The sequence below is a fragment of the Bos mutus genome, chromosome 16 (genome assembly GCF_027580195.1).
Source record: "Bos mutus isolate GX-2022 chromosome 16, NWIPB_WYAK_1.1, whole genome shotgun sequence".
NCBI lineage: Eukaryota > Metazoa > Chordata > Mammalia > Artiodactyla > Bovidae > Bos > Bos mutus.
The window spans coordinates 50,679,694-50,706,575 of record NC_091632.1 but is presented as its reverse complement, the minus strand read 5'-3'; the positions used below and the strand labels follow the sequence as shown (position 1 = coordinate 50,706,575).

Here is a 26,882-nt window from a genome sequence, read left to right as displayed (position 1 = left end):
GTTTGGGATGGTCATGTACACGCTGCTGTATTTAAAATAGATAACCAACAAGGACCTTTGTACAGCACATGGAACTCTGCTCAATGTTATGTGCCTGCCTGGATGGGAGGGGTACTTGGGGGAGAACGGATACATGTATATATATGACTGAAGAGCTTCACTGTTCACCTATAACTACCACAACATGGTTAATCGGCTGTACTCCCATACAAAGTAAAAAGTTTAAAGTTTGGAAAAATAAGAGTCAACCTTCTTAAGTACTACCATTAAGAACTCACTGAAGTCTCTGTCTCTTGCAGGGTAGACTGACAATTCCTGTATCTGAGAGTGGACCACCAGGTGTGTGGTGACATGGCCCAGGGGAATAATTATGGACAGACCAGCAATGGGGTGGCAGATGAATCACCCAACATGCTGGTATACAGAAAGGTAAGGATTTCTTCACTTTTCTGGAAAAAAGGAAACTTCTGGCTTCTTTGAATTTTTCTTTCCCCCCTCAGATCAGAGTATCTATCAGTTTTGTGACCTTAAAAATTCTCCAAATCCTTAATGACTGCATACTATACTTGAGGATGAGCTGACATTCTCAAGTAATGCATATGTATAGAGACATAGTGAAGTACACGAGGCTACTGATACTCTGTTCTCACACTTTCTCTGTGGATCCTACATGGATGAAGCTGTAGTCAGCAGCAGCAGCAGCAAATTTGGACATCCCACATATTTTGTTTGTCACATACAGGATTTTATAGTATCTGTAATAGTTTTTAAAAGCTTTTTCTAATACTCTTCCTAAGCTTTTGGGTTGTAATGATCATACAGATGTATAACATTTTAGAAATGAATGAAGACTACATTGCATTCCTGGGGCAAGAGTGAATGTGGCTATGTATGTATGGGTGATTTAATAATTTTGCTTCAACTAAATAATTCCAGTTTCTTTTTTTAAATCTTAGCTTAAGGAATTTTTTACTTTGTGTTATTTTTATAATTTTACTTATGGGTATTTATGTTCTAGTGCCATATGCCCATTAAATAAGTCTTTATATTTTAGAAGCTTTTTTTCCCTCCAAACTGATCTGACAGCTTTATGCATTTTATAATGATGCTGTCAACACCAAATTTCTAGATATTGAGCCACCATAATAAAGATGTATTTGAATAGTGTATGTGCTTCAGAGTGGTTGCTTAGGTAAATTCTTTCTGGTTAGAATCAATAATCTTACTAAAATTAAGGAAGCAGCATTCTTCATTTAAATTCTGGTACAGAAGTTACTGCATTTTCTGGGGGATTATTTTTCTTTAGCATATTATTTGTAGTGCTTATTGGGGTAGGATTTCTTTAGTTAACACTAGCAGTGGTAAAAAGGAAACTGGGCCTGGAAAACCAAGAAAACTGTTAAAGATTTTAATTAGTGTGAGCCCATTGAAGAGTCTAGGATGAGTTTACTAGAGGATCAGAACTGGTTATGGAGAAAGATGAAATGCTTTCCACCTTGACCTGTACTAAATCCAGACTTTCCTTCATTGTGGCCCAATGTCATTAACAGGTGCTGATGATACGTGTTTGCGGAAATCTTGTTATTGTTTCTATGTGAATATGCATGGATATCCTGACGGTGCTAATCTTGTAGACTGTAGTATGTTGTGTACCTGTAAATGCAGGGGTGTGTGTGTGTGTGTGACAGCACAGTAAAACTTTTTCTTCACAGGGAACAAAATTGCCTATTTTAGTCTTAAAGCATCCCGACTGGATAAATCAAGGAAATAATCCCCTTGAGCTTAATTATTACTATTCTATTCCTATACTGATTGAAATTATTGGATATTTGCCCATTCTATATAAATTCAGTTAGGAGAAGACCTATTTTGGGGCAAGTTACGTGTTTCTAAAGAAGTTGTAATATTCCTTATTTTTTTGTATGACTTTGAATATTGTAATATGAAAGATATGAGAATTGTAAATTCTATCTTGTAGGTTTGTGCAGTGTTGAGAGTTGGACTTTTGTAAAATTACTAAGTTAGCTATTTTTGTTAGGTCAAACACTGTATTCTCCATTTCTCTATAAATGATCCGAGGCTAAATTGATTGGACACTTAACAGTTATCTTGATTAGAAATAAACAATATGATATCAGTCTGTGTGTCTCATTTAGTCAGTTATCATGAGAATAAGTGAAAACTGAGGCTAGGAGTTTTATAGATAGTTATTGGATTATTTAGTGTACCTAAGGTTCGTACTGCTAATTTTGAAACATTAAGTTGTTGTTTAGTATCAAACTGTCATTATGGTTACTTAAAAGTGAACAGGCTATGATGACTTCATAGCCTGGGGAGAGAATGTAATTATTTTTCATTCTTTTAAGCCTTGCTGTTCTGTTGTGTAAGCTTGGAACCGCTTGTGCTACTTCTTTTGCCCTCCTTTGTTTAGGGTAGTGACACATATAATTAATTTCTAGAAAAGATTTCCCTGAGAAATCCTTATTAGAAAAATGTAACTCCAGTAAATTTTACTCATAATGCTTAATTATGGGTTGCTTGTCTATCCTTTTATTTTCTGAATGTATATATTTTTTGTTTTTGTTTGTGACACAAATAATAATATTAATACATAAATACCAGATAATTTATATAAAGAAACACAATGTTCTTGGTTATCATTTGCTGGTTACCAAGTCTCATGGTCTGTCTCTGTAGGCAGATATACATCATGACATCATGTGACCATTTAACTTCTGTTTTTTTGTATCTTATGTGGGCTTTGACATTTAATATCTTCTCAGTAGAGACAAAATTTTAATGTGAAGAACAGCAGAGTAGTTGGAGGAGGGTTGTAGGTTAACTTCATGTATTAGAATATTTCAACTGGTGGACTTGCATAAAAGAATAAGTGACATGTTACAAATGCTAAATCAAAGGTAAGGAAAGAATTTCAACCTCACAGTGCCTTGCTTAGTATCAGTGAGGAGAATGCTTGGGGAAATTGCTGTTTTATTGATTTATGCCAATTTTCCACTTCTGGTTAATTGTGGAAACATAGCATTTAAAGTGGGCTCTGAACTAGAAGTGTTCATGGTGTTCTCACTATTTCCCCTCCCTGCAAGCCGCCCAGGATTCAGATGGCTTATACCTACTAAAGATATGCATGCACTAATTCCGTGTTCTCTTGGTAAGTTATGTATGAGGTTTAGGAACGTTCTCGTGTGGGATAGGAAACAGTGAATGGTTGTCAAAGTGGAATACACAAAAGAGCTGGGGTTTGTGAATTTCTTGTGTTGGTCTGATGTCCCTCCACTATGATTGCCCTCATACGGATTACTGTGGTTCCTGCAAATAATGGGAACATTCCAGGAATCTTTTTTTCCATGGAGAATTCCTTTGTGATATTATGGGGAAAATGTACAATGGGTAGAACTATGATCTTCCAGGTAGAGTGAGTGCTACCTTTGTAAAAGCTGCAGGCATTACTATACACTGTTACTGACCAGGGTTCTTGGACTCCTTAATCAATAGAAATTGATAAGATTCCAGATGAGAAATTCAGGCAAGATTTTATTGGCTTTAAGGCTTTATTGCTTACTCCCCGAGGTGGAGCAAGGTAGCCCATTAAATGGGATGAGGGTAAGGATGAACGTGTGGTTTAGACTGGACAGATGCCTTGGGTGGTCTGCCAGCCCCCTTGGTGGGGCTGTGTGCAGGGATCATGCACAGTACCCGGGATGCCTCAGAAGTGGCAGCTGGGTTTTTGGTCTTTTTGTATCTTGTTCATAATTTGCCAACTGCATATGTACGCAGTTATTTTTAGTGTCTTACAGTTTCTTTATATTCTGTTGCTTGAGATGAGCAGATGAAGAGATGTGCAGGTGCAAGCATTACAACAAAGGGTCCCAGGTCCCAGGCCCAGCCTGTCTCAACACTGCTTCACAATCAGGGTTGGTACCTGCAAATCAGTCTCGGATATTTGCTGGTACCTTTTTGACTTAATATGAGGACTCTTTGTAGGCTTCGTTTGATAGCAGAGGTACATTTTAAAAAATCATATGGACAAAATATTATCCTTAGCAATTTTTCAATTTATAATGTTGCTTTTTCCACAAGCAAGTGATGAAACTAGAGTGGTTATGTCTTTTTATATATATGAAAACATTAACAAATGTATAAAATGTGAGGCTTAACCACTTTTAGTAGTGGGGCTTCCTAAGTTCCCTTCGGTAGGCCTTAACTAGAATGGAATAGAAATAAATCAACTTCCTGAAGAAGAGACCCACCTAGCTCCAACTCACCCTGGATTCAGACTAGCTTCTTGAAATGTATGTAGAGGTTTGACTCACATGTCAAACACTGCTCTCTTTCTTGGTCTTCTCATTCCTGGGGTACTGGCTGTGAAGGATTGCTGAGCTAGAACCTGAGATGATAGGGAGACACATTCTAAATTTGGTGTCTGGCCAGTATGCTGCCCACCAGACAGCATACATCACTTTTCATCCAGAAGCTGACATTCCTACACTCGAAAAACAAAATATCTAGGGCACCTTGTGGGCCAGTATTTCAAATTGGCTGGCATGCTGGCTTCATACTAGCAGGAATGTTCAGAATGACCAATAATTTCTGGTGTTATTGCAACAACCATTTATGCTCCAGCTGTCAGAAAAGAAAAGGAAAATATTTTCCTCATTCACTGTTTTAGTGGAATGAACACATCTTTTGGAAAGAGCAAATGTATAAAGTTCACGATACCTCTCCCCTCCACAAGCACCCTGACCTTTTTCCTCACCCATTCTCTCTTCCCTTCCTCTCTCTTTGTTGTCCATCTAGCCACTCTCTTTCCATTTGTTTCTTCCTTTTAATTTTTCTTTTCAAAAAAGACCTAAGGGTGAAGATATAATTTTCCCTAAGATGCTGCTCATTTTAATTGTGAAACAGAAAGTTATGTTTTGGAGGTGAGAGCAGGTACCAGCCTTGTTTTGACTACCTCTTAGGCACAGACACTCAGATGGGTGCTTTTAAACTTGGTATCATATTGTGGTTGTGGCAAAGGGTTAGTCTTGAAGGACACAATTCAGTTCAGTCGCTCAGTCGTGTCTGAGTCTATGTGACCCCATGGACTGGCTTCCCTGTCCATCACCAACTCCCAGGGCTTGCTCAAACTCATGTTGGTTGAGTTGGTGATGCCATCCAACCATCTGATCTTCTGTCATCCCCTTCTCCTCCTGCCTTCAATCTTTCCCAGCATCAGGGTCTTTTCCAATGAGTCAGTTCTTAGCATCGGTGGCCAAAGTACTGCAGCTTCAGCTTCAGTGTCAGTCCTTCCAGTGAATATTCAGGACTGATTTCCTTTAGGATTGCCTCGTTTGATCTCCTTGCAGTCCAAAGGACTCTCAAGAGTCTTCTCCAACACCACAGTTCAAAAGCATCAGTTCTTTGGTGCTCAGCTTTCTTTATATGTGACTATTGGAAAAACCATAGCTTTGGTTAGCTGGACCTTTGCTGGCAGTATCTCTGTATTTTAATATGCTGTCTCGGTTGGTTATAATTTTTCTTCCAAGGAGCAAGCGTTTTATAATTTCATGGCTGTAGTCACCATTTGCAGTGATTTTGGAGTCCAAGAAAATAAAGTCTGCCACTGTTTCCATTGTTTCCCCATCTATTTGCCATGAAATAATGGGACTAGATGCCATGATCTTCGTTTTTTGAATACTGAGTTTTAAGCCAGCTTTTTCACTCTCTTCTTTCACTTTCATCAAGAGGCTCTTCCTCTTCGCTTTCTGCCATACGGGTGGTGTCATCTGCATATCTGAGGTTATACTGACATTTCTCCCAGCAATCTTGATTCCAGCGTGTGCTTTATCCAGCCCAGCATTTCTCATGATGTATTCTTCATATAGGTTAAATAAGCAGGGTGATGATATACAGCTTCGATGTACACCTTTCCCAATTTTGAACCAGTCTCTTGGTGTATGGCCGGTTCTAACTGTTGCTTTTTGACCTACATACAGGTTTCTCAGGAGGCAGGTAAGGTGGTCTGGTATTCCCATCTCTTTTAAGAATTTTCCACAGTTTTTTGTGATGCACACAGTCAAAGGCGTTAGCGTAGTCAATGAAGCAGAAGTAAATGTTTTTCTGGAATTCTGTTGCTTTTTCTGTGATCCAATGGAGATTGGCAATTTGATCTCTGGTTCTTCTGCCTTTCCTAATTCCAGCTTGAACATCTGGAAGTTCTCTGTTCACATACTGTTGAAGCCTAGCTTGGAGAATTTTGAGCATTACTTTGCTGGCGTGTGAGATGAGTGCAATTGTGCAGTAGTTTGAACATTCTTTGGTGTTGCCATTCTTTGGGATTGGAACAAAAACTGATCTTTTCCAGTCCTGTGTCCACTGCTGAGTTTTCCAGATTTGCTGGCATATTGAGTGCAGCACTTTCACATCATCTTTTCGTATTTGAAATAGCTCAGTTGGAATTCCATCACCTCCACTAACTTTGTTTGTAGTGATGCTTTATTGAAGGACTGAGATAGCTCTATTTTTGAAGAGTAAGATGCGACAATTGGCCTTTCTTACATAAAAGATGTAGGGGAGCTCTCAGCCCAGTCAGAAGATCACCTCTGCTGATTGCTTTGACCTAGACATTGCCTTGGGAAGCTCTTGCTGTAGTCAGTCTGTTCTGTGAAAACAGCTATATCTGCAAGAGAGGGGAGTGACTTGTTTTCCTCTTTGGAAAAGAGTGAGTCATAGACATCACTAGTTTCTTAGTGGCGATTTAGCTGACATTTTCAGCATTAACTCAGTGCATTTGTCTTTTCAGGATTGTCCAGTCTGGTCAACCTTGAAGTTGTCACGTTTCTCCCTCCTCAAGCTCTTTTATGAAAAATAGGCTTTGACATTTTTGCACTTTCATTATCTTGATCTGTCCTTGTATAGGGTGCTGCTGCATGTTAGTGTAGAATATTTATAGGTGATAAAAAGAGAAAGGTCTGTTAGAAAACAAAGGAATGTTTGCAAATGGATAATCACAAAAGGCATTTAGGTCCTCAGATTTCTAAACTAGGGGCTCAGAGGGAAGGCAGGCATCTACGCCATTTCTAGAAAATTCCAGAATGAAGTGTCTTCTGAATATATGACTTGAAAGCTCCTTCCTAAAGGATGTGTCTGCTATAAATATAAGTTTAATCTGTTTGAATCAGATGCAGACCTGTTTTTTCCCTCAGTGACACTAATGCGCCCTGAGATAGAATAGGACCATCATTTGTGATACTTCTGAGAAGTAGAGATGTTTTATGAGTAATAATTTAATCATGAATTTTGGATAATAATTAACATAAGCTTGAAGCAAGGAAGCCTTCCATTGAGCTTTTTTCCTCACCAATTGTTGCTTGTCAGTGCTATTTGTGGAATTAAGATAAGGATTTGTGGCTTCAGTTTTATTTCCTTCCTTTCTCACCTCCAGCCTAACCGAAATCTTAATTGATCAGAGGAAAGTGCAGATGCAGAAAGGAGAAACTATGTAGAGGTTTTTAATGCCTTATAATAGCCTTTGTGGCTTTGTTGAGTGATGGAAGCAGGGTATATTTAGGTAGTATGGTTGATGGAATGGGATCACTGCAGAGAATTTGAAATTATTTTGGATTTGGATATTTAGTGACTTAATAAATGTTAAGTCTCCTTGAAAACGATATTGCAGCACAAGTAATTGGCCCTTGCTCTCCCTTTCTCCCTGTACAAAGGAGGCATTTGAATGTCAGTGTTATGGAGGCTTCTATCTTACAAAATATCAATCTAATTATAAAATAATTGTAAATGTTAAAGTGGGTACGCAGTTCCTCAGGGAAAAAAAGACCCACTTCTCTGACATTTGCCCAAGGCAATATGAAAATTTAACTTACCCTCCTTTTAATTCCCTTTGTCTTGTGTCTAATTCAATTAACAAAGGTCTCAGGACATTGGAACTCTAATAGACAATCATGAACTTGATTCCAGTTCCATTAAAATTGCCGCTTGGCCTAAGCTAGAAAGAATTTGGGCTGAGGGGCCTATCCAGGGAAATAAGTTGTTGTTCTGTCTTCTGGAAAAATATATAGGAAAATGGTAGCTGTGTGATATTAGCTGGGTTCTTAACAGTAGTCTAGGAGCCTTCTTATTTAGGTCCTTTCTAATGATTAGCATGTAAAATTCTCTTTAGGAGTCAGTGTGCTAAAGTAGAAGCATGTGCACTGCAGCTGAGTGGTTTTCATTTTAAATCATGACTCTGCCCTTGTTTAGCTCTGCAGCTGTGGGTTAGCAACCTGCTGCTGCTGCTGCTGCGGCTCAGTTGCTTCAAACGTGTCTGACTCTGTGCGACCCCATAGACGGCAGCCCACCAGGCTCCCCCGTCCCTGGGATTCTCCAGGCAAGAACACTGGAGTGGGTGGGTTAGCAACCTAACTCCCTTCATTTCAGTTTTCTTACATGTAAAATGTAAAATAATAAAAAATAAAAAAAAGTTTCCTTCATAGAGCTGTTTGATGATAAAATGAGTTCGCCTGTTCAGTTCAGTTCAGTTCAGTTCAGTCGCTCAGTCGTGTCCGACTGTTTGTGATCCCATGAATTGCAGCATGCCAGGCCTCCCTGTCTATCACCAACTCTCGGAGTTCACCCAGACTCACGTCCATCGAGTCAGTGATGCCATCCAGCCATCTCATCCTCTGTCGTCCCATTTTCCTCCTTCCCCCAATCCCTCCCAGCATCAGAGTCTTTTCCAATGAGTCGACTCTTCACATCAGGTGGCCAAAGTACTGGAGTTTCAGCTGTAGCATCATTCCTTCCAAAGAACACCCAGGGCTGATCTCCTTTAGAATGGACTGGTTGGATCTCCTTGCAGTTCAAGGAACTCTCAAGAGTTCTTAACTAGACGGACCTTTGTTGGCAAAATAATGTCTCTGCTTTTGAATATGCTATCTAGGTTGGTCATAACTTTCCTTCCAAGGAGTAAGCGTCTTTTAATTTCATGGCTGCAGTCACCATCTGCAGTGATTTTGGAGCCCAGAAAAATAAAGTCTGACACTGTTTCCACTGTTTCCCTATCTATTTCCCATGAAGTGATGGGACTAGATGCTGTGATCTTCATTTTCTGAATGTTGAGCTTTAAGCCAACTTTTTCACTCTCCACTTTAACTTTCATCAAGAGGCTTTTGAGTTCCTCTTCACTTTCTGCCATAAGGGTGGTGTCATCTGCATATCTGAGGTTATTGATATTTCTCCCGGCAATCTTGATTCCAGCTTGTGCTTCTTCCAGCCCAGCATTTCTCATGATGTACTCTGCATAGAAGCAAAATAAGCAGGGTGACAATGCACAGCCTTGATGTACTCCTTTTCCTGTTTGGAATCAGTCTGTTGTTCCATGTCCAATTCTAATTGTTGCTTCCTGACCTGCATATAGGTTTCTCAAGAGGCAGGTCAGGTGGTCTGGTATTCCTATCTCTTTCAGAATTTTCCACAGTTTATTGTGATCCACACAGTCAAAGGCTTTGGCATAGTCAATAAAGCAGAAATATATGTTTTTCTGTTAAACAACCTCAATAAATGTTTCAATAAATGCAATAATAATAATAATATAATTATGCAATTATAATTATAACAATGTATAATATGTCATAGTTACATTATATATTATAATTCTAATAATTATTCTTTCCCTATTACTATTTAATGAAACACATTGTATATGCCATAGGGTCCAGTATGTTGCTATATTTTTTGATATTGGTAAAAATGTGAACATTTTAACCACTCCCAGTCATGTCTTTCTGGTAGTTAAAGGCAGATTCTGTAGGATGCTGTGGTAATACCATTTTTATGACACAGTGAGTGTCCTAACTTACATTCTATATAGCTAGCTTCTTCTAATTTTAATAAAGCCTTTGAATTATTATCTAATATATATTTGAAGTCTGCATAGTGTTTTAGATATTACATAAACTAAATAAAGTCTTTGCCTCTGGAATTTCAGAGGTGAAAAGAAACTAAGAATTTATCTACTTTTTAATTTTGCAGATTATGAAATTTAAGATCAGAGGAGTAACATGATTGGTCTAAGTCACACAGGATGAATTCAGGTCTTTATTTATTTGTCTTTCTGTGTTATGTGTGTTTCTCTATCTTTCTCTTAAAATAAATGCAATAAGTCTTGTGTTTATGATTTAGTTTCAGTAAGAAATCAGTGTCCTGGTTACGCTGTGGCATCCATGATTATTCCCGGATATTTAATCACCACTATAGTAGATGACTAGATTCCCTTTTCCCTTCAGCTATAGTTTAGCATTTGAAGCCCCAGGAATAAGATTGAGAACTAGTCCTACCTACTCTGGTAGTAGTTTTGTTCTTGATTTAATCCTGACTGGAAGTTCTAGGCTGATGAAAACCCAGAATTTGATGTTCTGTGGCAGCACTGCCCAATAGAGCTTTCTATCATGATGGAAATATACTATGTACTGTCTAATATAGTAGCCACTAGCCACAGAGGGCAGTTGAACACTTGAAATGTGGCTAATGTGACCAAGGACTTGAATTGTAAATTATATTTAATTTTAATTAATTATAATTTAAATTTAAATAGTCCCCTGTGGCTGGTGGCTATTATATTTGATAGCACAGTGATTATGGAATAAAGCCTGTAGAAAAAGCGGTATCAAAGAGAAAAGATAAAAGAGAAGGCTGTACTTAGCTTGAGACTTGGCATGCAGTGCTTGCAACAACGTTGCAACAAAAAAACTGTTCAACAAACAATTTTTAAAAATTATAGTACAGATGTAAAGCTTTAAAGGAGAACCATGGCCTGCTAAGGAAATATTAGGAGATATTGTAATGAATTACACTAAAGGTTTATGTTTTGGTTTTTTTTCTGCCATGTGGAAACTGGAAGTGGTCTGCAGAGGGTGGCCCTCCAAAGGTCAGATGATAGAGGTTGTTTTGCAGCAAGACTAAAACCTGCATGCACAACTAAAATCTGCATGCACCATGAGTATCCCAGGAAGTGCACTTGCAACATCTCAGGTGGTTTACTAATGTTGAAAGCATTCTAATTAACCTGTGTATCTTATGGAGTCTCAGACATGCATTGTAGCCATTCCAATTCCTGTTAAGACTGAGGGGAAAACCAGAGTTCTGGGTATAAGGGATTTAAAGTGGTTGTAATCCTTGTTGAGAATTTAAAATTGGGGTATAAAGAAATCCAGTTTTTTAAAGCTTACTTCTTTTCATATACCTCAGAATGTTGAAGGGAAGGCAGTAGTCTAGGGAAAGTAGTTAACTCATGATGAAGTGACAGAGTCTCCAAGTCAGAAGAGCTAGATGTGAACCCCTGCTCTGCCCCTGATTGGCTGCATAAGTCTGGACAAGTTTGTTAACTTCTCCTAGAGACTACTTTTACAGAATCATTGAAAAGATGAACTGTAAGTGAGAATGTTTGACTGAAAGTGACTGACAGGTTATGCTACAGACTCTTTGGGAATTGTGGAAGATACTGAGGTTCCTTGCAAGAATAAACTTTGCTATACTCTCTTTGACCAGTCTTCCCAGTTTGCTGAGTGTCCCTATGGCCATAGGTCATTTAGAAGCCCAACTTCCACCCAGTTGGCCATTGATGGAAGTTCTCAAGATTGATATATATCTACATGACCATCTTTGGCCATACAAAACCTTTTGGAATGTCAGGCAAACTGGTTCAGTAGAAAGTTTTTCTCTAGTACAGAATCTAGGGAAAGTGTTCAACTTTAGTATTTAAAATGATGTATACCAAAGCATTTTGAAGGAAATTAAGTATCACATAGAACATATTATTACTCATATTTCTCTTGGTAAACTTTTTAAAATACATTTTTTTTTCTGGAAATCAGGGCTATTTGTCACTTGCTCCAAGGTTTATATTTAGTATTTTGGGTTTTGACTTTCAGTTTATTGTTAATTAGAAGAGTTGTCTTTTATTGAGTGCTTACCATGTGTCAAGGCCTTCATGTATATTATCTGATTTCCTTAAAATATGTTGCATGTTGATTATTACCATCCTGTTTTTCTAATAAGAAAGCTGAAACTGACATATGCAGACTAAGTGGCTGTCCAAGATTGCTCAGGGATTAGTAACAGAGCTGGTGAGCTCCATGAGGATGGAGACTCCTATCTTCAGTGCTATGTTCACAGCACCCAGAGATGGTATAGTAGATGGTCCTGAATATTGAGTGCCTAAGCACATGATCAGTGAATGAACAAATGAATGACTGCACAAATGAATGAATGCTTGACCCAAAGTCTGCATTCTTGCCTCTTCACTGTGTTGCTTTCATTTAGATTAGTGAATGGATAGCATGTTCAAAATTCAATTCTGTACACCATACATACATTGAGCCTCAGCTATGATTGAACCGTGTGGTGGGCCTTGGGATTAGAGTTGTGAACTAGACAGATAGGGGTTTGAATCCTCAATGAGCTTACTTTACAGTGGTGAGGTCAGGTGTCAGATAACTTACTGAAGAGTGATTACTGCTGTTCTCCAGTGGACCACATTCTGTCAGATCTCTTCACCATGACCCACCCATCTTGCCCCATGGGCATGGCTTAGTTTCATTGAGTTAGACAAGGCTGTGGTCCTAGTGTGATTAGATTGACTAGTTTTCTGTGAGTATGGTTTCAGTGTGTCTGCCCTCTGATGCCCTCTTGCAACACCTACCGTCTTACTTGGGTTTCTCTTACCTTGGGTGTGGGGTATCTCTTCACGGCTGCTCCAGCAAAGCGCAGCCGCTGCTCCCTACCTTGGACGAGGGGTATATCCTCACCGCCACCCTTCCTGACCTTCAACGTGGGATAGCTCCTCTAGACCCTCCTGTTCCCCGCAGCCATGGCTCCTTGGACGTGGGGTTGGTCCTCCTGGCCACCACCCTTGGCCTCTGGCGTGGGGTAGCTCCTCCCACCCGCCGCCCCTCACCTCGGACGCTGGGTATCTCCTCTCGGCCACCCCCCCGACCTCGGACACGGGCAATGCAAAGAAATAGAGGAAAACAACAGAATGGGAAAGACTAGAGATCTCTTCAAGAAAATCAGAGATACCAAAGGAACATTTCATGCAAAGATGGGCTCGTTAAAGGACAGAAATGGTATGGACCTAACAGAAGCGGAAGATATTAAGAAGAGATGACAAGAATACACAGAAGAACTGTACAAAAAAGATCTTCACGACCAAGATAATCACGATGGTGTGATCACTGACCTAGAGCCAGACATCCTGGAATGTGAAGTCAAGTGGGCCTTAGAAAGCTTCACTACGAACAAAGCTAGTGGTGGTGATGGATTTCCACTTGAGCTATTCCAAATCCTGAAAGATGATGCTGTGAAAGTGCTGCACTCAATATGCCAGCAAATTTGAAAACTCAGTAGTGGCCACAGGACTGGAAAAGGTCAGTTTTCATTCCAATCCCAAAGAAAGGCAATGCTAAAGAATGCTCAAACTACCACACAATTGTACTCATCTCACACGCTAGTAAAGTAATGCTCAAAATTCTCCAGGCCAGGCTTCAGCAATATGTGAACCGTGAACTTCCTGATGTTCAAGCTGGTTTTAGAAAAGGCAGAGGAACCAGAGATCAAATTGCCAACATCCGCTGGATCATGGAAAAAGCAAGAGAGTTCCAGAAAAACATCTATTTCTGCTTTATTGACTATGCCAAAGCCTTTGACTGTGTGGATCACAATAAACTGTGGAAAATTCTGAAAGAGATGGGAATAACAGACCACCTGATCTGCCTCTTGAGAAATCTGTATGCAGGTCAGGAAGCAACAGTTCAAACTGAACATGGAACAACAGACTGGTTCCAAATAGGAAAAGGACTACGTCAAGGCTGTATATTGTCACCTTGCTTATTTAGCTTATATGCAGAGTACATCATGAGAAACGCTGGACTGGAAGAAACACAAGCTGGACTCAAGATTGCCGGGAGAAATATCAATAACCTCAGATATGCAGATGACACCACCCTTATGGCAGAAAGTGAAGAGGAACTCAAAAGCTTCTTGATGAAAGTGAAAGAGGAGAGTGAAAAAGTTGGCTTAAAGCTCAACATTCAGAAAACGAAGATCATGGCATCCGGTCCCGTCACTTCATGGGAAATAGATGGGGAAACAGTGTCAGACTTTATTTTTCTGGGCTCCAAAATCACTGCAGATGGTGACTGCAGCCATGAAATTAAAAGACGCTTACTCCTTGGAAGGAAAGTTATGACCAACCTAGATAGCATATTCAAAAGCAGAGACATTTACTTTGCCAACAAAGGTTCGTCTAGTCAAGGCTATGGTTTTTCCTGTGGTCATGTATGGATGTGAGAGTTGGACTGTGAAGAAGGCTGAGCACCGAAGAATTGATGCTTTTGAACTGTGGTGTTGGAGAAGACTCTTGAGAGTCCCTTGGACTATAAGGAGATCCAACCAGTCCATTCTGAAGGAAATCAGCCCTGGGATTTCTTTGGAAGGATGATGCTAAAGCTGAAACTCCAGTACTTTGGCCACCTCATGCGAAGAGTTGACTCATTGGAAAAGACTCTGATGCTGGGAGGGATTGGGGGCAAGAAGAGAAGGGGACGACAGAGGATGAGATGGCTGGATGGTATCACTGTGTTGATGGATGTGGGTCTCAGTGAACTCCGGAAGTTGGTGATGGACAGGGAGGCCTGGTGTGCTGTGATTCATGGGGTCTCAAAGAGTCAGACACAACTGAGTGACTGATCTGATCTGATTACTGCTGGGAAAAAGGAAGAACCGAGTGTTAGGAAAATAAATTTATATTGGGTCATCTGGTGTCTAAAATAAATATTATGTTGATCCATGTCTTCTGTTTGCAGTTCTAAGTGCTTATCACAGTGCCCAGCTTCTGACACTTAGTAAGTGCTCAATAGATGAACTAAATTGAGCTAATGTTGAAAGTCTTCAGAGATTTACAGAGACAGATGAGGCAAGAGTATTGATCTTATCCCTTCTATCTTATGATAGAGGATCAAATCTCTCCTTCCATAGACTTAAAATTTACTCAATACTTGTGAACTTGAATAAAATTATTTTGCCTCTTTGAGTCCCAGTTTCCTCATCTATAAAATGGAGATAGTAATAATAATAACGATGATGATGATGACAGATTATTATAAGGATTACATAAATAGTATATGTAAAGCTTGGATAAGTAGGAAACATTTAATATATGTTAACTGTTACTTATAAATGCTGCCCCAAAGGGTTTCTTTATAAGTGGAAGAAATGATATCTGGAATTCTCCAGGCAAGAATACTGGAGTGGTAGTCATTCCCTTCTCCAGGGAATCTTCCCGACGCAGAGATCCACCCTGGGTCTCCCAGGTCGCAGGCAGATTCTTTACCATGTGAGGCACCAAGGAAGCCCCTTATAAGGAGCATGTCCCTTTAAAATTTTTCTTTCTTACACTTATTTTAGAATTTAGAATTTGCTGCTCTTCATTGGCTTTTGATGATTTTGTTTAAAACTTTTTCATATGGTAAATGTACGATAAACAATATTAAAAATTTTCATTATAGCACAATTCAAGCAAGTGCAAAAGTAGAGAAAAATAATATAAAGAATCTTCATGTGCCCATCCTGTAGGGTCAACAGTTCTTAACTGTTGGTAAATCCTGTTTAATTTATATTTCCTCACTTTGGAGTTCCCCTAGTTGGTTGTTTTGAAGCAAATCTCAGAAAATATATGACTTAAGATATAAGTTCTTTAGTGTGTATAAGTAATTTTAAGGAAGATAAAGGTAACTAAAATGATTATTACTTGTCCTGCATCCTTAAAACAATGACATATTTTACTCCATAAGCTTTTAAATTCTTTCATATTGCTCAAATGAGTCTATCATTCTTTCCATTTTTTCCAAAAAAAGAAGCACAACTTTTTTTATGCACTTATTTATTGGCTGCTCTGGGTCTTCATATTGTGGCTCACAGGCTCTAGGCTCGAGGGCTCAGTAGTTGTGGCTTATGGGATTAGGTGCTCCATAGCATGTGGGATCTTCCCTGACCAGGAATGGAACCTTTCCCAATGGAACCTTTCCTTTGGGCTTCTCTTGTGGCTCAGTAAAGAATCCCTCCCACAATGTGGGAGACCTGGGTTTTATCCCTGGGTTGGGAAGATGCCCTGGAGAAGGGAAAGGCTACCCACTCCAGTATTCTGGCCTGGAGAATTCCGTGGACTGTACAGTCCATGGGGTTGCAAAGAGTTGTACACGATTGAGTGACTTTCACTTCTTTACCACTGGACCACCAGGGAAGTTTCTTTCTGTTTCTTTTTGATAAAATACACACAACATAAAATTTACCATTTTAAACATATTTAAGTGTACAGTGGATGAAGCACAGCTGGAATCAAGATTGCTGGGAGAAATATCAATAACCTCAGACATGCAGATGACACTACCCTTATGGCAGAAAGTGAATAAGATCTAAACAGTCTCTTGATGAAAGTGAAAGAGAGTGAAAAAGTTGGCTTAAAGCTCAACATTCAGAAAACTAAGATCATGGCATGTGGTCCTATCACTTCATGGCAAATAGATGGGGAAACTGTGGAAACAGTGACAGACTATTTTTTTGGGCTCCAAAATCACTGCAGATGGTGACTGCAGCCATGAAGTTAAAAGACACTTGCTCCTTGGAAGAAAAGTTATGATCAACCTAACAGCATATTAAAAAGCAGAGACATTACTTTGCTGGCAAAAGTCTATCTAGTCAAAGCTGTGTTTTTTTCAGTAGTCATGTATGGATGTGAGAGTTGGACTATAAAGAAAGCTGAGCACCAAAGAATTGATGCTTTTGAACTGTGGTGTTGGAAAAGCCTCTTGAGAGTCCCTTGGACTGCAGGGATATCCAACCAGTCCATCCTAAAGGAAATCAGTCCTGAATATTCATTGAAAGGACTGATGCTGAAGCTGAAACTCCAATACTTTGGCCACCTGATGTGAAGAACTAACTCGTTGGGAAACACCCTGATGCTGGGAAAGATTGAAGGCAGATGGAGAAGGGGACGACAGAGGATGAGATGGTTGGATGTCATCACTGACTCAATGGACATGAATTTGAGTAAACTCTGGGAGTTGGTGATGGACAGGGAGGCCTGGCATGCTGCAGTCCATGGGGTCACAGAGAGTTGGACACGACTGAGTGACTGAACTTAACTGAAGTATACAGTTCAGTGGCATAAAGTACATTCACAGTGTTCAGCAACTATTACCACCATCCATCTCCAGAACTTTTTCATCTTCCTAAGCTGAAACTCTGTACTCATTAAAAAACAACTCTTCATTCTCCTCTCCCTCCACCCCTGACAGTCACCCTTCTACTTCCTGACTCTATGAATTTTACTGCTCTTGGTACCTCATCTAAGTGGAATTATGCAGTGCTTATCCTTTTGTGATTGGCTTTTTTAACTTAGTGTAATGTCCTCAAAGTTCACCCATGTTATCGCATGTGTCAGAATTTCCTTCCTTTCTAAGGCTAAAAAATGCTCCATTGTATGTATGTACCACATTTTGCTTATCCTTTCATACATCAACGGGCATTTGGGTTACTTTCTCTTTTGACAGTGTGTGTCATGCTGCAGTGAACACTGGTGCATAAATATCTGACCAAGACCCTGCTTTTAATTCCCAGAGTTAGAATTGCTGGATCATATGGTTATTGTATTTCTAACTTTTTAAGGAACTGCCATATTGTTTTTCATAGTGGTTGCACCACATTTTACATTCCCATTAGCAATGCACAGAGATTTGAACTTCTTCACATTCTCACCAACACTTGTTATTTTTGATAATAGTTTCCTAATGGGTATGAAGTGGCATCTCTTTGTGATTTTGATCTGCATTTCTGTAATAATTGAGCATCTTCTTCTGTGCGTGATTGGCTATTTTCATATCTTCTTTGGGAAATTTGTGAACTTTTAAAGACAGACTAGATTGTCCACATCTAGAAATGGTTATATGAACTATATGATCATATGTCTAACCAGAATTCTGTTATTTTTGTTTGGATTTCTGAGCTACCTTTTTAATAATGGGGAGATTTTCAAAATACTTTCTATCCTTAGGTTCCAAGTTTATACGGTTAAAGTGTAACTTCCATATTTGACTCTTTCAGGTGATGGTAGGGATAAAACTTAATGAATACAAAAATTAAAAAATAGCACACTTAAAGATAAATTCAGTTTTGTTTATTTTGAATCTATGAAATAACTGCTTTGGGGGCATTGAGGTAGGACAGGCAGTCCACATCTCTTAAAGAATCTTGTAAATGTTTGAAAGAATATCCCAGACTCTCTGAAATTATATATTGTCTTTCTTTAACTTTTATTTAGTCTCTCCACCTTTTTATTCCTGGCACATTTAAATGTACTAGGACAGTGTTAGTGAATATAGAGTATTCACTCTATTGTTTTTTTTTTGTTGTTAATTTATTTGTTTTAATTGAAGGCTAATTACTTTACAATATTGTATTGGTTCTGCCACACATCAACATGAATCTGCCACGGGTGTATACATGTTCCCCATCCTGAACCCCCCTACCACCTCCCTCCCCATACCATCCCTCTGGGTCATCCCAGTGCACCAGCCCCGAGCATCCTGTATCGAACCTGGACTGGTGATTCATTTCATATATGACATTATACATGTTTCAATGCCATTCCCCCAAATCATCCCACCCTCTCCCTCTCCCACAGAGTCCAAAAGACTGTTCTATACATCTGTGTCTCTTTTGCTGTCTCGCATACAGGGTTATCGTTACCATCTTTCTAAATTCCATATATATGCGTTAGTATACTGTATTGGTGTTTTTCTTTCTGGCTTACTTCACTCTGTATAATAGGCTCCAGTTTCATCTGCCTCATTAGAACTGATTCAAATGTATTCTTTTTAATGGCTGAGTAATACTCCATTGTGTATATGTACCACAGCTTTCTTATCCATTCATCTGCTGATGGACATCTAGGTTGCTTCCATGTCCTGGCTATTATAAACAGTGCTGTGATGAATATTGGGGTACACGTGTCCCTTTCAGAATAGAGATATAATTGATTTTAACCAGAAAAGTTCATTTAGATTAGGGTAGAAAGATAATTGTAAATGAATTTCTCCTTTCATCTTAAATCTTGTTTTTATGCAGTTATATATTCTTTTCATAACATTTCTTTTAACTGATTTGAACTGATTAACTGATGTGAAGGTGTTGGGATGGAACTTTCAGTGGCTTCAATCAAAATCATTTATCTGTTGGAAATGTGTTCCAGGATTCCTCATTACTGTCTTACTCTGAAAGTTTACTAGAATTAATTAATTTGCTGTACACTGTGATTTGTTTGACCTGTACCCTATTGATTTGTTTGACTCAAAGCTCATTATCACTTTATAAAACTATGTAGACCTGTCTGCCATTGATATTTCTTTTCTTCTTCCATAGTTATAGCACCCTGCTTTTTCATCAAGGCATACGGCCTCTAGAATAAAGATTGAATTTCCCAGGTTCTCAGGCAGCTAGGTGTAGCCCTGTGATATATCCTGGCCAATGAGATGTAAACAGAATAAATGTATATAGTATCTGGGAAGTGCCCTTAAAGAAAGGGAATATACCTTTCTTTTTTTCTTTTCTTGCTCTTCCTGTCTGGAAAGCAGTCATCTTAGCCAGGAGGTGAAAACTGAGTCGTGGATAGCAGAGTGAAAAGGGAATGAACCTGGTTCCTTGATGGTTATAGAGGCAGCATAGCAACTTGATCTGCCTATGTAATTGTATTAGAGAAAAATTAACTTATGTACCTTCTGTTTTTTTAAGTTTTTTTTTTTTTTTTTGGAGTAGTTCTAGGTTTACAACAAAATTGAGAGGAAGGTGAAAGTCACTTGGTTGTGTCTGACTCTTTGTGACCCCATGGACCCCAGTCCATGGAATTCTCTAGGCCAGAATACTGGAGTGGGTAGCCCTTCCCTTCTCCAGGGGATCTTCCCAACCCAGGGTTTGAACCCAGGTCTCCTGCAAGGCAGGTGGATTCTTTACCTGCTGAGCCACCAGGGAAGCCCATGAATACTGGAGTGGGTAGCCTATCCCTTCTCCAGTATATCGTCCCAACCCAGGAATTGAACTGGGGTGTCCTGCATTGCAGGTGGATTCTTTATCAGCTGAGCTACCAGAGAAGCCTGGTAAAAGCCTGGAAATTGAGAGGAAGGAACAGAGACTTCCCAAATATTCCCTACCCTACTTAATTAACCTTATCAATACTGTTCATCAGAGTGGTAGATTTTTGCCAAAGATGTACCTATACTGATACATCATTATCACCCAAAGTTCATAGTTTACCATAGGGTTTGCTGTTTTTATCAAAAAATTATTTTATTTATTTTATTTTTGATTGTGCCGGATCTTCGTTACTGTGTGGGCTTTTCTCTAGTTGCAGTGAGCAGGGGCTGCTCTTTTGTTGCAGTGCTTGGGCTTCTCATTGAGGTGGCTTCTCCTGTTTTGGAGCATAGGCTCTAGGGTTCGAGGACTTCGTGTAGCTCCCAGGGTCTGGAGCCCACGTTCAATAGATGTGGTGCATAGGCTTAGTTGCTCCAAGGCGTGTGGGAGCTTCCTGGACCAGGATTTGAACACATGCCTTCTGCATTGGCAGGCGGATTCTTCACCACTGAGCCACTAGAGAAGCCCCAGGATTCACTATTGATGTTGTACATTCTGTGGTTTTAACAAATATATAAAATGTATCCATTGGTATAATATCTCTCAGTATTTTTATTGCCATCTTTATGTCTTCTAGATATTATGGTTTGAATTTTCTGTAACTTGCAACCAAATCAAATTCTAACCAATAGCTATATCCAAAACCTTTTATTTTTAATCTGTAAGATAGTAATTGGGAAGAAGCTTTTTTTTTTTGAATATATGTTTGTTGTTTTATTTAAAAAAAACATCTATTTGTTTTCTAGGAATAAATCTAATTTCTTTTAAGCAATATAATTTGGAAATTCTGACACATAATTATGTAAATGGTTCAATTTAATTTAGTAAATATTTGTTGAACAGTTATTTTGTGCAAGTTAATTTGCTAGAAGTGTCAGGGGATAAAGAATCAGTGATGACAATAATATATTCTTTATCAGAGCACTTTACAATCCCAAGATAGGAGAATCAACATTTTTACAATTAATTTCATGTATGTATATGTGTATTTGTAAAACCTCATAAAATTGATGGTCCACTTATTCAGTTAACAAAAAAAGCTCTTGTTTTCTTTTGAGAAAACTAAGGCCTGGAAATATTACTTGTCCATGTCAAAAAATGCACATTAAAACCATATGTTTCATTTTGTGTCTTAGTTGCTCAGTCGTGTCTGATTGTTTGCGACGCCATGGACCCTGCCAGGCTCCTCTGTCTATGGAATTCTCCAGGCAAGATTACTGGAGTGGGTTGCCATTCCCTTCTCCGGGGGATCTTCCAAACCCAGGGATATAAGAGGAAAAACTTCATAAAATTTTGAATTTATTTCTTTACCTTAGAAATTAGTTACTCATAGGACAGTTTTTATAGCTGAAGATGTTCTTAGAGTGCCTTTGTTGCTTGTAAGTTTAACTTATTTGAAAATGGAATCATTTTACATAATAAAACACAAACTACTTAAAGTTGTGGACCTAGGCCAGTACTGCTTAAATTTATTTGAACAGTATGTTTGAACCTTATTTTATATCTGGAAGCACTTTGTTGAAATTATTTATGAAAAATAGTATGAGTTTCCCTTCTTGGTAGCATCTTTGTTGGAAATTGTACATTCTTAACCATGTAGATGAGGTCCTGAGTTGAATTTTAACAAAGTGAGTCAAATCAGTGCAATGAAAACAATTTATTTACACCAGCTATTCCATCAATCTGTGGTGCCCGAGTATATCAGAAATATCCACACAAGAAAGCAAAATATAGACATTTCTGCTGTGGCATAATACATTCCATTAAAGAAACCCCACACTCTGCAAAATCACATGCTAAAAATAACTGACATTTTGAAAGAAATAGAATAGGAATAGATCACTTGAAATGTTTTACTCACCCAAACATTTAATGTTATAATTAAGCAATAACCAAAACAATCTTATTAAAAATTCTAGCACAGCTGTAAAAATATGCTAACTTCCTTATAAGTAAAGCAGTAACACAGTGATACAAGCCATTGCCTTTAGAAAGTAAAGGAGAGGGTGGCTTGATGGAAGAGTATATAGGGGAGTATTGTGTGCTGAATTATGGAAAGGAGAACAGAAGGACATTACCAGGTGGAGAAACAGTGACAGGCTTACCATGAAATAGTCCTAGCCTGTTATCTAGTGTTTGCTTGTTTGTTTTGTACAGATGTCTGAGAGAAATGTGGAGTAAACCCTTTTTACACCTAATGATTGAGCCAAGAGGAAGAACGGGTCGTATGAGCAGTGCTACATTCCTCCAGAACTTGCTGCGCCCACTTGTGTGTGTACTTTGAGTTGGGCTGCTGTATTATGGTGGCATAAAATGTGATGTGCTAAGAAAAATTGTGAGGCTTCCCAGGTGGCTCAGTGGTAAAGACTCCACCCATGGAACTGGAGACATGAGTTCGATTCCTGGGTCAGGAAGATCCCTTGGAGGAGGAAATGACAACCCGCTCCAGTATTCTTATCTGGGAAATCCCATGGACTGAAGAGCTTGGTAGGCTACAGTCCATGGGGTTGCAAAGAATCAGATACGACTTTACGACTCAACAACAACAAAGAAAAATTGTGTGTGAACCCATGGGGCTTCTATGTTGGTCTGATAAAATTCCCTGATTTAGCAATGGGCTAATTCTTGCTATGGAAATACACTCCGTGTGAAACACACCATATCAAATGATTGTTAAAATCCTCACTGTTGAGCTAGGGAGACCTGCCCAGTCCAGGTGAGAAAAAAGCAACTGTGTTCCAACTAAGGGGGTTGCAAAGAAAGAAGGCAAAGGAGATGAACAATGAAGTAGAGAAGGGTAGACAAAGGAAGGTGAATGTTTTGAAAAATCTCCTGTTTCCTTTGTATGGTTTTATTTGATTTTCATGATAATCATATGAAGAAGATTCTATTCCTTTATTCTACATATGAGGGAAATGAGGCCCAGAGAAGGTGAAGACTGGGCTCAAGATCACACCGAAAATGGTGGCATCAGGATTCGAAATCAAGTCTGTGTAATTCCAAATTGTGTGTTTTCCATAACATAGCAGTTGGGTGCTACTTCCCTACTGGCTTGGAGTATGCGCTCTGTAGCCCTTGTCTTAAAAGCAGTGGGCTACACTTCTATGACTTTGTCAGTTTAGGGAACCTTTTAAACTGCCTGAGCTTCTCTTCACACACAGTGGTGCTAGGCATAGCCACTTCAGAGGATTATTGTGGCAATTATGTATGATAACAGACATAGAAGTGCTTTGCAAATGCTTAAACGTTATGGAAGCAATAAAGCATCTTATTTTCTATCCACAAAACTTTTAAATTAAAATTTAAATGTTTTCTTTCATTAAAATGTTTATAATTTTTTTTTTTTTTAAGATTAGAGGTTTAGTAGATTGTATAGTGAAGTCACTCAGTTGTGTGTGACTCTTTGCGACCCTGTGGACTGTAGCCTACCAGGCTCTTCAGTCCATGGAATTTTCCAGGCAAGAGTACTGGAGTGGGTTGAAAACAAAGAGGAAGGTCTCTGGAAAGTTGGTTCCAAAGCACAATGCTTCTGTATGTTATGTAAAGTGAAGGAGGAACGATTGTTTCCAGCTGCAGACACTGTTGAAAATAAATCTCAAAACTAAATGGATGGCATATCACTGCAGCTTTTCTGGGGGCTTTGGCAGAAGCAATAGTATTCTTGCCTGTATCCTGTGCTTTAGAGATCACCTTTTGGCTTGTTCCCACTTCCCTGGATATTTGAAATGATGAAGGATGTATGACTTAATCATTGCATGACTGGATATTTGAAATGATTAAGGATGTGTGGTGGGGGGCATGCTTTATACATATAGTCTGTAGGTTATAGGAAGTCCTGTGGTTATGAAGGTGGAGCTCAGGAAAGCTTAGTGCTAAATGAAGTCTTGTGATGCGTTCAGGCTTCTCTGGTGGCTCAGATGGTAAAGAATCTGCCTGCAGTGCGGGAGACCTTGGTTCGATCCCTGAGTTGGGAAGATCTTCTGGAGAAGGGAATGGCTACCCTCTCCAGTATTCTTGCCTGGAGAATACCGTGGATAGGGGAGCCTGCAGGGCTACAGTCCATGGGATTACAAACAGTAGAAGACGTCTGAGTGACTGACACACTAACACTATATATATATATATATATATATATATATGCATATGTATAAAAATTATATAAATATAAACATAAATATAGTAGTAATGCACTGGAGACAGCTCAGTGCACATCGCTCCCTAACACCATGTTCACATACAGCCTGTGTACAATTTGAAATCTGCCATAGTGGGAATTGGCAAATGCTATAAAATCAGGGCTCTTTTACCCTCTTCCTCTTCTTAAATGTTAAACATTTACTAGGACATCAGGGTGTGTGTGTTGTGTGCCCATGTGCGTGTGTGTGCCCATTTGTGCATGTGTGTGTGTATGTGTGTGTGTGTGTTTTAATCTTTTTAGGTATTTAAAAAGAGGATCTGGTTCTGGTTTCCTTTTGTGTCCCTAGAGAAACTAATGTATCACCTGGCAGAGTTAGTGAATATTTAATATTACCCTGGTAGCTCAGCTGGTAAAGAATCCGCCTGCAATGCAGGAGACCTGGGTTCCATCCCTGTGTTGGGAAGATCCCCTGGAGGAGGGCATGGCAACTCACTCCAGTATTCTTGCCTGGTGAATCTCCATAGACAGAGGAGCCTGGCAGGCTACAGTCCATGTGGTCACAAATGGCTGGACACAACTAAACAGGCTCACACAATAACTGTCTGACAAGTTTAAGAAAGAGAATGTGGTTTAAAATTTTTACAACAGATTCAATATATTTGTTTCTACAATTTTATTAAAAAGTGATTCCATAGACTACAATGAAAATAGCATTTTTGCAGTTTGCTGTGTAAGTTGTTGAATTGATAGGAGTGGTGTTAATGCTCCAATCCCAAGATTGTTTTAACAACCATTTAAGCCTCCACAGAGTAGAAAGTACGTTGGACTGATGTAAAGTCCCTGGTCCTGACTTTGCTCATCTTTACTGGCTTTTTGATTTTGACAGTCTGTCTGGATCTTAATTCTTTGATTTGTGGAACTTGTATGTATCGGTGCATGTCAGAGGGGCATAGCTGATGCAAAGATGCTTTCCAAGCAGTGCGGAGCTTTCAAGGCATGATTCAAGGTGCCAGAGTAACTTCCTGCACTCTCCTAGTAACCTGGGAGATGTAATCCATCTCCCAGTCCATTTCCCCCTTACGAGTGCGCTCAGTCTTTAGTTTCTTGCTGCACTGTTTCATTTTATCTGGTTTGCTGCTGCTGCTGCTAAGTTGCTTCAGTCGTGTCCGACTCTGTGCCACCCCGTATATGGCAGCCCACCAGGCTCCCCCGTCCCTGGGATTCACTGGAGTGGGTTGCCATTTCCTTCTCCAATGCATGAAAGTGAAAAGTGAAAGTCAAGTCGCTCAGTCATGTTGACTCTTTGCGACCCCATGGACTGCAGCCCACCAGGCTCCTCCGTCCATGGGATTTTCCAGGCAAGAGTACTGGAGTGGGGTGCTTTATCCAGTTTAGGACTTCTTATTAGTGTGGAGATTGGAATAATCAATGTGCAGGAAATTAATTGTTTCATGGATATTATTTTTGATTGTTTGGAACATTAGACCAGCAAAACCCAGTGTCCCTGCCTGCTGATTGTTAATGACTCCTAATATGTCATAATTTAATAATGCTTATGAAATAAATGTTTGCTTTCTTTTGTGTTTGTGTATATTAAGAGTCTTTTCATAATCAACTGATTATTATTTGTTAATTAATTTATTTTAATTGGAGGTTAATTACTTTACAATATTGTGGTGGTTTTTGCCATACACTGACATAAATTGGCCACAGGTGTACATGAGTCCCCCATCCTGAATCCCCCTTCCACCTCCCTCCCCATCGCATCCCTCTAGGTTGTCCTAGTGCACTGGCTTTGAGTGCACTGTTTCATGCACTGGATCTAGACTGGCGATCTATTTCACATATGGTAATATACATGTTTCAATGCTGTTCTCTCAAATCATCCCACCCTCGCCTTCTCCCACAAAGTTCAAAAGTCTGTTCTTTATATCTGTGTCTCTTCTGTTGTCTCACGTATAGGGTCGTCATTACCATCTTTCTAAATTCCATTTATATGCATTAATATACTATATCAGTGTTTTTCTTTCTGACTTACTTCACTCTGTATAGTAGGCTCCAGTTTCATCCACCTCATTGGAACTGATTCACATGTGTTCTTTTTAATAGCTGAGTAATATTTCATTGTGTATATGTACCACAGCTTTCTTATCCATTTGCCTGATGATGGACATCTATGTTGCTTCAATGTTCTGGCTATTGCAAAGAGTGCTGTGATGAACACTGGGGTACATGTGTCTCTTTCAATTCTGGAGCCTGGTGGGCTGCAGTCCATGGGGTCGCAAAGAGTCAACACGACTGAGCGTGTTTCCTTGGTGTGTTTGCCCAGCAGTGGGATTGCTCGGTCGTATGGCAGTTCTATTTCCAGTTTTTAAGGAATCTTCACACTGTTCTCCATAGTGGCTGTACTAGTTTGCATTTGTACCAACAGTGTAAGATGATTCCCTTTTATCCACACCCTGTCCAGCATTTATTGTTTGTAGACTTTTGGATCGCAGCCATTCTGACCAGC

At 39.3% G+C, this 26,882-nt stretch overlaps 1 protein-coding gene across 1 annotated transcript in view; it reads left to right on the top strand.

Annotated features, from left to right (window-relative positions):
* RGS7 (regulator of G protein signaling 7) overlaps positions 1-26,882 on the top strand; it is a 486,897-nt gene that overhangs the window by 873 nt on the left and 459,142 nt on the right. Inside the window, 1 exon segment of the mRNA XM_070385326.1 lies at positions 300-429. Within this exon segment, the coding sequence (XP_070241427.1) occupies positions 352-429 (78 nt within the window). The 5' untranslated portion in view covers positions 300-351.